At 40.1% G+C, this 12,159-nt stretch overlaps 1 protein-coding gene across 1 annotated transcript in view; it reads right to left on the bottom strand.

Annotated features, from left to right (window-relative positions):
* Positions 1 to 12,159, bottom strand: part of OSBPL10 (oxysterol binding protein like 10) — a 109,031-nt gene that overhangs the window by 22,233 nt on the left and 74,639 nt on the right. Inside the window, exon 8 of the mRNA XM_018075127.2 lies at positions 968 to 1,114. Coding sequence (XP_017930616.1) covers positions 968 to 1,114 — 147 coding nt within the window. The remainder of the gene's footprint in view (positions 1 to 967; positions 1,115 to 12,159) is intronic.

The raw sequence follows: 12,159 nt of genomic DNA, 5'->3' as shown, positions 1-12,159 counted from the left end.
GAAAAGGAAAGCAGATGAACTCTGGAATATCAAAATGCCCAAGAGAACAGCTTCCTGCAAAGCTACTTCATGTGCAAGGGAAATTCTCCGGTCATTCCAAATATTATATTACTTGCATCAGAATGAACTCTTCTTATTTGTGGGAAGTGGGTTACAGGAGTTTTATTTGGGGGCTTTTAAGTAGAAAACCCTTGTGGAAGGAAAGGGTATTCCATATCTGTACAAAAATCCACTTGATTATTTATTAAGCCCCATAAGAAGACTTCACTGGAATGTAGGACTATTCAAAAAGAAGCATCCTCTGCTTTCAGAACATCTACCTCATTTCCAAAACTCTAACTACTTTAGAGAAAATTTTTCAGACATTGTAACTTCTCTGGTCATATCAATATGGACAAGCTCATGATAAGACTGGTTCCAGGACCAGAAGGATGTACAGAAGGTTAAACTAGTGAGCTACTTAGCACAGACAAAACCAGTGATAGACTGAAGACTGTAATTTCTTTACCATCATGTTTGGGGTTTTTTTGAAGCTGACATGTAATTAAATGGAATCCAATCCACAAAGCAGTAACATGAATCTCCTTCATCCATACAACTGCCATTATTGTTCCACGAACCCTCAGTGCACCCTGACTTAACATACACATGGGATACACACATGACATATGGTTGCTCTGAAAGACTTGCAAAATAATAAGCAGAAGTTTTCGGAGGTTTTTTAATTTCTTTTTTCTTTCCCTCCACCTCTAAACATCTGATGTGGTCACTTCATTTGAAAGCCTGCCTAGGAAGAGATAACACTCCATAGCTCTCTGGAACCACACTCTTAATAGAGGTGAAATTCCTCATCCATGGGGGCAAAACACTCTCACGGGAATTGGACATGCACACACACACACACACACACAGAAGGATGAGAAGAAAAAATAATAATAAACAAATGTAAGAGATACAGTGTTCGTACCCTGGTAAGGTCCATGCCAAGTTTTAGCTGAGAGATGAGATGGAGAATTACACTACGTTGATCATCCATGACTCCTAAATCCTCCTCTTCATTATCTTCAGTATCTGTCATTTCATCTTCAACTAGGATCAACTCAGAAGCTGAATGCTGAAATGAAAAGAAACGTCACAATCTGCACAAAACGATACAGATGAGGGTTTTTCCCCACTACATATGTTTAAAAATTGAGCTGTCTCAATGGAACTGAAGACAGCCTCTGTTAAAACCAAGAAAACATACATATTCAAAATAAATAAAAAAATCCAGTGATAGCTTCATAAAGCATTTTGACCCTTTTTTTCAGAATGAGAGTAGTATCAGACGCTAATTTACACATTATCTGCTCATATTTATACTGCAGTGATGCCAGATAAAAAGCACAGCATATAAAAGTAACGAGTCTTTTTATTAAACAGAAGTACACAGCTGAAAATGCGTTTTCAAGTTTGTTTCATAAATCTCTCCAGCAAATATTTGTATGTCATATGTAGATGTTGCATGACCTGATTTCACAGTTGTTTTTTTTAACTTTCTCTATCCAACTTAGATATCTAAGAAAGTCAAGACTGAAAGAAATAAAAGGACAACTATAATCAAAGAACACACCTTTGCAAAAAACCCAAAGACATTAGATTTTGGGGGGTAGGGCAATGCTATCAGTCTTTATGACATTTGCAACACTTTGCCACTTCACAGTACAACACCAATACTGCTGAGTTTCCAGAAATACAAGATGAAGATCAAGAGAGAGACACTATGTCACCCCCTTCAAGAGGAGCTTTACAGCAGAAAAGGATAATAACTTGTGATATTTTAATTTTCCTCAGGTTTTACAATGTATTACTAACAATAATCCGAACAGGTGGTAGTTACTTTGTTCAATCCACTGAAATCACTCTGCAAGCCTTCCAGATATGTATTCAAGTAAGCTTTTTATACTTCAAGGGGGAAAAAAAAGTTGGGTTATGTAGCTGAAAAATTACAGCCCAGCATTTCATTATCGCCCATGGATTCCATGCTGCAAATGAGACAACACTCCCTGCAAAAGTTAGCATTCTGTCATGCTGAATAACATTTCTGCAGAAACAGCTAGTTCATTACATAAAATGACAAATTTTTCATCTCGCTGAGAAAGTCCACGCTACTGAAAAGTTTCACTAAAACCAGCTGATACCTAGAATTAGGTTTCAAAGAAATATTTCTTAATGATCACAATAAAGACCCCTCAAGTGAACAGCAGTTTTTGTAAGGAGAGCTTCTCTTAAATTTAGTTACTACGGATGTTTCCAATATTTGAATAAACTATTTTCTTTCTCTTTTTTTTTTTAATTACATAAATGTTTAGGTAGCTATTCCCAAAAGAATAGCTATTTGGTGAAACCCAAGGACATCTGCAAGACACTTTACAGTTGCTTTATTTAGAAAGTAGAATATGTAGATTACATAAAACAGAATCTGGTGAGCTGTAACCTCAACAGCTTGGAGCTTTTCAAAAGGACAAAACCCCACTTTCTTCTTCCCACTCCCTCAGAAAATAAAAGGAGAGAACGATAAGCCCTTGTCTCCCAAAATGCACAGCACTATTATCCAACTGACGCCTTACTGACAAGTTCAATTAGCATAAAACCTGACAACCTCATACAAAATTATCAGTCAGGGAGGCATAAGGCACCGAAGCCTGGCTCAGTCACACATTCATTTGGAGGGAGCGTGGAAAAAGCAGTATCAGAACTTACAGTAGATGCTTCCACAGGAGGCTTCCCTTTGATCCAGCTTGACCTCATTGAGAGCACTGAGCTACCGAATAAGCTCTGCTGCTTCTGCTACTGCCATGAACCGAGCTTGCGGCAAACAAGCTCCAGCAGGAATTAACAGCGTCAGAAAAAAAAGGCAAGGGAACCTCCCCTCCTCACTCCCACCCCCTCTTTTTTTTTTCCTTTTTTTTTTTTCTTTTTTTGCTATCCAACGGGTTGGAGAGTGTGCACCGGATAGCAATCTGTTCCTTGAATTTCCAGTCACATGGCATTGAGATCAGTGAGCTTAACTGCACGCAGCTCCAACTGGGAAATGGTGCTGCTGTTCCCAGAGGATATCCTGGTCAGCTGTTCTCCGGGAGGGAGGGGAAGGCACAGGAGTGTGCATAAGTGTGCACAAGTGTGAGAGTGAAAGAGAATGTGCTAGCAGGTAACATACTTTTAAATGAACATATAACGGCTGTGTAACCTTTAGTTGTTAATAGCATCAGAAAACAAACAAATTCCCCCCAAGTCTGCAAAATAAATCATATACTGAGAATTTTCCTTTTTGCCTCAAGACTGCATATTCACCCAGGGACAGAAAATCTTTCTTTCCTGCTAAAACAGGTATTAGGTTTTCCATGCCTTTTAAATGTTACTAACAAAACAGCAACTGCCTCTCGTTGCTACCCTACAAAAAGTCCATGGTCAGGGCATCCTTTAAACAGTTTAGGTGCTCAGGAAAGTAGCATTTGCATTGTTGTAAATGAACGACTTTCTGCTCATCAGGGAGGATTAAATACAATGTAACATTAGACTCAATCGTGTATAATGACCATACTATAAGAATTAAAATTTTAATTACCTTTACTATCCCTATTTTAAGGACATGTGCAAGGGCACCAAAAACCCCACAAGTCTACTGTTACAGTTATCAACATACTAGTGACCTTCAGTGAATGACAGTAGTCTGCATATTTTAACACTTTACAAGAAAAAGAATTTAAAGAAGCAGTTTATAATTTATGTCACAGGACCTGAAGAGCATCCATCTTCACCAGGCAATATTGTTTCTGCATTTTCCTCTGTCCTCATTACCTTTTCTAGGTGACTTCTGAATTGCTTTTTAGGAGCACATAAAATACATTTCTTTAACTAACACATATTTTCTTAAAAAAAAGACCAAACGTAAGCAAAATATGGGGTGAGCAGACATACAGTCACAAAATACAAAGCTAGTGTACCATTAAAGTGTCATAAAAGTCTTTACATCTTTTTCTTTCCATGAAAATACCACGCAGTTCAGTAGTATCCAATGCGTAAGCATTCAACAGAATGCAAAAGATTATGTGGAGTGATTATCCTTTAATGGCAGCTTTTCTGAATTATCAGACACAAACATACTTTTTGTTTTTCCTCCTCCTGTAGAACATAACTGCAAAACTGACCTAGGAAAGCAGCAATCTGCTCCATTCCTGCATGGTCAGAGCATAATGTAAAAGCCATTGAGCTGCCCAGCCTGGGAATGAACAGCACAGCCTCACTTAGATGCTGACCCTGAGAAATCCAATACTGAATCAGTTACAAACAAGCACCACAAAGGGGCTTATATTTAAAATCATTTTAATCAAAATCAGTTTGCAATACTGGGCTGGAGCACCAGGCTTTTTCAGAAAAATCTGAATAAAAAACAAAAGATAATTTCTAGAAATCCCACGAAGGGATGTACTTCAAAGTTTAAATGCCAAAGACACTGGCAGAGAGCTATTTTAAACAGGTCACCTCATTAGAACCAGGATCAATTAATTTAGAGAGGTCATCTGCTGGGATACAAAACGGATGTTCTAGTCAGCAGTCTTCATCAGAAAACATGCTGATTCTTTTTTAACAGATGAAACCTGTAAGGGAAAGAAATTGTTTCTGAAGGAAATATTCTGCATTTTAAAAAAATGTCTTCAGGAAGACGACACTTGGACAAGCATGGGATAGAATTACAGAGTTAAAAGTTATGCTCCTGCAAAAGGGCAAACATGCCTCTGCTCTTCCAAAGCCTCTTCCATAAGTTAATTTTCAAATTAACTGCCATAGTGGATATTAACTTTTAGGTAATTAATACAGATATATGGGTCAGCACTTATTTTTCCAACATACTTCACAAACCATATCACGCAACAATACTGTAAAGAATGACTGGATCTCATCACTTATTTGCTGGAGGGAGAGAAAGGAATACACAGAATCACAGTCTCATTTAGGTTGGAACAGAACTCTTGTGATCATCTTGTCCCGCATTCTGCTCAAGCAGGCACATGTAGAACCAGTTGCCCAGGACTGTGTCCAACTACATTTTGATTATCTCTGAGGATGGAGACTCCATAACTTATCTGGGCAACCCATGCCAGTGTTCAACTATCTTCACAGCAAAAGCACATTTTCTGATGTTCAGATTGACTTTCATGTGCCCCCTGCCTCCTGTCCTGTCACAGGGCACTACTGAGAAAAATCTGTCTCCCTGTTCTTCATTTCCATGAGGTATTTATATACATAGATAAGATCCCCCCCAAGCCTTCTCTTCTCCAGGTTGAACAGTCCCAGCTCTCACAGACTCTCCTCATATGATGCATGCTCCAGAACCTTCAGCATCTTTGTGGGCCAGCACTGGACTCACTCCAGTAAGTCCATGCCTCTCTTGCACTGGGGAGCCCAGAACTGCACACACCAGATGTGGCCTCACTTCTGCCAAGTAGAAGGGAAGGATCACAAGCCACTGGCAACACTCTTCCTTAAAGCAGCCCAGGATGCTGTTGGCCCACCTTTGTCCCAGGAGCACATTACTGGCTCATGGTCAGCTTCTTCCCTGCAGAACTGCTTTCCAGCCAGACAGCCCCCACTCTGTAGTGGTGCAAAGGGGCTTACCCTCAGATATCCCCAGATACAGGACTTGGCATTTCTGTATGTTGAACTTGATGAGATTCCCATCTGTCCAGACTGTCAAGGTCCCTCTCCACAACAGTACAACCCTCTGGCTCACCAACCACTCCTCACAGGTATTTTATCACCTACAAACTTGCCAAGGGTGCACTCTGCCCCATCATCAAGGTTACTAATGAAGATGTTGAACAGCCAGGCCCAGTGTTGACCCCTCGGGTGCACCACTAGGGACTGGCCTCCACTGGACCTAGTACCCCTGATCACAACCCTCTGGGCCTGGTCATTTGAACAATTTTTAATCCATCTCACTGCCCACTGATCTAATCCATACCCTGTAAGTTTCTCTATTAGGATGTTAGGGAAGACAGGGTTAAAAGCCTTCCCATGGTCAAAGCAAACAACATCCACTACTTTCCCCACATGCACCAAGCTAGTCACTTCATTGTAGAGGGCTATCATGTTGGTTAAGCATGACTTCCCTTGTAAATCCATTATGACTACTCCTGGTTGCTTTCTTGTCCTTCATGTGTTTGGAAATGCTTTCCAAGGTAGTTGCTCCTCCACCTTCCCAGAGACTGAGGAAAGGCTGACAAATCTGCAGCTACCCAGATGTTACCAGAGCATCCACAGATGTTCCTTCTTGCCCTTCTTGAAGACAGGAGTGACATTCACTTTCCTCTAGCCTTCATGAACCTCTCCCAAACTCCATAACCCTTTACAGACCATACATGGTTAGTTTGCAATGACACTGGCTAACTCCCTCCACACTCATAGGTGCCTCCCATAAGCGTCCTGAAGTTATGTATGCACAGCTTAAGTGCTGCCTCCTTTGTTCCTCTTCCACCAAAGGTCAGACCTCCTCCAGACTTTCCCTCTTATCTTAGAGGTCTGGGATTCCTGATGGCTGCTGTTAGCAGCAAAGACCAAGGTAAAGAAGTCATTGCATAGCTCAGACTTTTCTCCATAGTAGTAAGCAGACACCCTGTATATCCTGACAGTGACACACTGAGGACTTGTATAGGACTCATAAGACAATTCCTCATATAATTACACAAAAGTACTCTAAGAATCTTCATTAAGGCATGAAAAAGTTTTTATGTATTACAAAAGGGATTATAGTCAGAAGCAAGAGGATGAATCTTAGGAACTTAAAACATCAACATAAAAATACATTATTTTATAATATTCCAAGGAAAATATTCTTTAAGTCCTTCTACACTCAAAAAATTGCAAAAGATTGTAAAAAAAAAAGCCCCAACAAACCACTGTATGAAACATTTCTGCATCAAGAGGAAGATGGAATAAGTTAGAAGCAATATTAAACAGAATTAGCATTTTCAGACTAGGCAAGGATTGTCATATTTTCTGTATAGTCCTCTAATTATCATTGGCTCTACTAGTACACATAAAAGTCAAAGGCTTCATTTTGATTTTCAGATTCCCTTCAATAATTATACAGGTTTGCAAGCATCATTTACACTTGCATTTGAGTAACTCAAGAGCTTGCAAACAGGTTTTCCGTGGGTGTAAGATTAAATATAACTCTGTAAGGTCAGGGAGCTTTAGCACATTACAGTGATGTGAGAAATTGGCCCCATAAGATTTTCTGCAGTTTCAATACCAAATTAGAATTCTTTTTGTAAAGCAGATACAGTAAGAATACCTAAAGTAGTAACATGTAATTAGCTGTTAGCTTCTTGCAGGGCTTGTTACTGTATCAGAACTGACAAAACTGCACTAACTTGCGAGCGTCACTTGTCCTCTCTTCTCCCATCAGGTACACACACATATTTAATTGCCCTTACTACCAGCTGTAGCAAGCACCTGATAGAAAAGCACACAAGCTTACTGCACCCATCCCTCATTAGTGATCTGACTCTCGAATGTAGTTTGTCCAGTAAGTTGTACTTATTAAACTATTTTATACAAAGACTTACATATTAACATGCTGTTGTGGTGGGCTGACCTTGGCTGGGTGGTAGGCGCCCACCAAAGCTGCTCTATCACCCCCCCTCTCAGGGGAGAGAAAATACAATGGAAGGCTCATGGGTCAAGTTAAGGGAGAGATCACTCGCCCATTACCTCACGGCCAATACAGACTCAACTTGAGGAAATTAGTTTATTACCAATCAAATCAAACTAGGGTAATGAGAACATAAAACCAAATCATAAAAACATCATCCATCCTCCTCACCCTTTCTTCCTAGGCTTAATTTTACTACCTCCTACACCTTGCCCACATGGTGCAGGTGGACAGGGAATGGGTTGCAGTCAGTACTTCACACCTTGCCTCGGTTGCTTCCTCCTCCTCAGGGGAGCAACGACTCAAGACTCTTCCCCTGCTCCAGCACGAGGTCCCTCCCACGGGGGACAGTCATCCACAAACTTCTCCAATGTGAGTCCTACCCATGGCCTGCAGTTCTTCACAAACTACTCCTCCATGGGTCCCTTCCACAGGGTGCAGTCCTTCAGAAACAGACTACTCCAACACAAGTCCCCTGTGGGGTCACAAGTCCTGTCAGCAAATCTGCTCCAGCACGAGGCTCCTCTCTACACTGGTCCATTGGTACCAGGAACCTACTCTAGCATGGGTTTCCACAAGGTCACAACCACCTGCACCAGCATGGGGTCCTCCACAGGCTTCACTGTGGACCTCCATGGGCTGCAAGGGGACAGTCTGACTCACCATGGTCTTCACCACAAGTTGCAGGGGAATCTGTGCTCCAATGCCTGGAGCACCTCCTCCTCCTCCTCCTCCTTTTTCACTGACCTTGGTGTCTGCAGTTGCTTCTCTCACATAGTCTCAACTCCTCCCTCTGCTGCTGTTCTGCAGGATTGGATTTTTTCTCCCCTTCTTAAATTTGTTACCCCAGAGGCACTACCACCACTGCTGATGGGCTCAGCCATGGCCAGCAGCAGGTCCATCCTGGAGCCAGCTGGCATTGGCTCTGTAGAACACAGAGGAAACTTCCAGAAGCTTCTCATAGAAACCACTCCTGTAGCCCTCCCACTAACAAAATCTGGCCATGCTAGCTAAACTTTGAAGCATTACAAACAAAAACTGAAACACAATTACTTCAAACCCACCCACTAAAGACTGATATCTGAAATCATCATCATCCATGCATTTCTTCTCTAACTTCCAAATTCATTGACATTTACAGATTATCAACCTTAAACTTAACTGTAAGGCAGTAACACTTTTTAATATCCAATAAGATCCTGTATCTCTTTATATAAGGTTTTCTATTCTTCAAGAAAAGTTCAAATAAAACAAAACACAAAATAATCTTCTCAACCTTTACCACCACACAATGTAAGCAGAGGAAAGACAAAAATAGGGTAGGACAAGTTGTGGTGGAGTGAACTCAGGTCATTGCTTGAGCCCTGGCCTCCATCTTACTGTAGTCTCATTTATGCTTTGCTCCCGCTGGCCCTGTGACTGATCACTGCAAAGAATGAGAAGATCAAAGATAAAACCTCAAACACAACAACATACCATATGTCATGGTATGGCACCTCCAAAGTTCCAAAGAGAATTAAGGTTGCCCAGTGTCCGAGGTTTGATTTTTTTAAAGCCACCTAATGAGCTCAGAACCAAAGCAGAGCTTAAATGGAGAATTTACAAGGCAAAACTTACTACCTCCATCTACCTCCATTTCATCCTGAAAAAGGTTTCTTAAAGGTAACAAAATAGGCAGGCTCAGCTCAGCTGCATTTTTTTTCATTTACTCTGAGTATTTCATAGGAGTTGTCTCCTCTACTGCCTTTGTCAGTAGCTTTTGCTTTAATTGCTGGGAAAAATTTTGCCACAGTATTAATATGAAAAAAGCCTACCACCCCAAAGGGGAACTCACCCCTCCTCAAACCCCAAAACACACCCACAGTTACACTTCTCCTAGCATTCAGTTGTTATAGCTTAGATACAAAAATGATGAACCAAAATTAGAGTTAACTTTTAAAACATCAAAGCAAATACAAGGAGATGACAATCAGATGAGAAGGATTTTACAATTAAAAAGTGAACACACTATAACTTACACACAACAAAGCTATGGCAAGCAAAATTATCACTTTCTTTTTGTCATCCACATACAGAACCAATTGGCAAGACAGCTACTTTCTCCTTCAGACAACTGGATGAAGGAAAAATGGAGTAATAGGAAGATTTTCTACTTACCTTAAACTATGCACACCAAGAGAAATAATCCAGGCATATCTATCTGGATAGACAAGTGACTGCTGCATCTGAGTTCGGGTTCTGACAGTGTGGGGTCAAAGCTTTTATGTAATCCTAGAAACATCATTCAGCACTGATAGGTCAAACCAGATATTATTTGGTAGAAAAAGCTTAGACCAGGAAAGAATGTCTACAGAGTGCCCAGAAATTATTTTCTTACCAAAGCTGTTATGTATGTTTGGTAATTCAGGTCTCTAGAGAAAATAAATTTTTTCAAGCTAGGACTATCAATGATTAAAACATCCCCTTTTTTGGTGTGTGTATGGATAATTTGTACATGTTTTGTGGTTTGTAGCTTGTTTCTTTTTCATTGAATATGCTAAACACACTTGATGTTCAGAAAATCTCTTCAACTGGGGACAAGTGCAAGGATCAAAGTGTGGCAATGTGAGCAATCTGTCTATCACACAACATTAATTGGATACAACGTGTAATAGCAGAGACATCTACTGAACCAAGAAATACCTACCCCTCCTTAGGAGACAATTCCATCACTGCAAAGCAATCAAGTAAAGTAGAAACACATCTTGATACCAATACTGTGTAAATATAGACAGGCTGACATACAGACAATGCAAGCAAAGAAAATGATCACAAAACCTGTACCTTAGGTGACAAATAGGTCTGCAATCTTCTTTCTCAACAAAAACAATTTGCCAGGCATCTGGAGGCAAGCACATTATCTAGATGCTCACCATTTAGAGAGCTCTACTAATGCCTTTTTGTTCATGTTTTGCAGTAGTATCTCTGGGAATAGACGTCTTTTCATGATTAAAGAGCAAGCTCAGAAAGCTTCCTTTTCCTACACTGCAGATGTGTTTTACTCTGACCTGTGACCATGTTTAGCAATAACATAACAATAAAGCAGTGATGAGGACCAGATAACATAAGAGATTTCAAAAGAAAAAGGGCTGGTTTCTTGTTTAAAGAATAGGAACAAATGCATGTAACATGAAACAAAGAGCATATTTGTTTACGTTGCAGAATAGCCTGTGCAAGGCTATTCAGAAAAAAATATTTGAAATTAACCATGAAAGTAATTATGTTTAAAAATAAAGAATCAATCAGTGACTAGATATCCTGTTAAACAGAGATCTTCTTTGGGTTACCTACAGTATTGTAATCCTATTATGCACCAAATAATGTTTGTTGGACAACTTTTTCCCTACATGTCCATCTCTTCTTCATAAAACAATTTCTCTTGCCAAAAATCAATTTTCATAAACCTAACATAGTTAGATCTGAAAATAGGCTGAAAAGCAGCTAATTCCCAAGCACAGACTCCACAGGAAAAGATTAGGTACCAAGTACTAGTCCACACATCCTGTGAGCACCTTTCATAAAATGAGGGCTACTGAAATACAGTACTGTTTAATCTGAATTCTAAAACACAAGAGGACTCTGCAGTATTGCATAAATTCAGTAAGAATGAGGAATAAATATATTTTATCATCAGAAAGGAACAGTAACATGAGAATATAAAAAAAAGTGCAAAGAGAAAAGCCCCACGGACTTGTCCTAAATTGAAGCAAAAAAACCTTGCAGACTAGCATAAATCACCACTGTAAGATACTTAGTATCACATCATAAACAATTTTAACAAAACCTATTCCTAATGCACTACAGTTACTAGTAAAGAAAAATTTCCTGCAAGATATTCAGTTTTATTTTGAGAATCAAATTTTTTAGAAGCAAGATGGCTATAAATACAGCATCTGACACTATCCAAAATAAGTTACTCGGAATGTACAAGCTTACAAACCACACGGTGTAGCAGGACAGGTTCCAGTCACTGGTCAGGAAGTACTTCAGAGACTACAAGAGGTCTGAAAGTCACATGCTTATAACTTCTGGGGAGCCAAAGACAAAAGACTGCACTGAGCTGCAGGTTTGTGAGGGGACTAATGGGGGAAAGGATGGTAGAAGACTACACCATTAGGCATCCCCCTGTATTAAAAGGCATCCTCTCTAGAGTGAGATCCTTAGGGAGAAATCTGAAGAACTGGGTTCTTCAGGCCTCATATTCCCACGAAGGGAAAGATAAACACTTCTTGGAAAGGGACCCAGAAGGTAGGTCCCTTTTAGTCACTCACCAGATAGTACAGCACACTGAGAAGGAAAGGCATCCTACTCAAACAGACCTTTGCTCCCATTGACAAAATCCCTAGAGAAACTGTAATAGTTTCTGCAGGGAGTTTGCGGGACCTCCACTGTTGGAGGTGTTCAAGATTTGACTGAACATGATC

This window comes from Manacus vitellinus, unplaced genomic scaffold (assembly GCF_001715985.3).
Source record: "Manacus vitellinus isolate BGI_N305 unplaced genomic scaffold, ASM171598v3 scaffold_3_pilon, whole genome shotgun sequence".
In the NCBI taxonomy this organism is placed as follows: Eukaryota; Metazoa; Chordata; class Aves; order Passeriformes; family Pipridae; genus Manacus; species Manacus vitellinus.
Note: the sequence above shows the minus strand (reverse complement) of the source record. Positions and strands in the feature narration are given on the sequence as shown.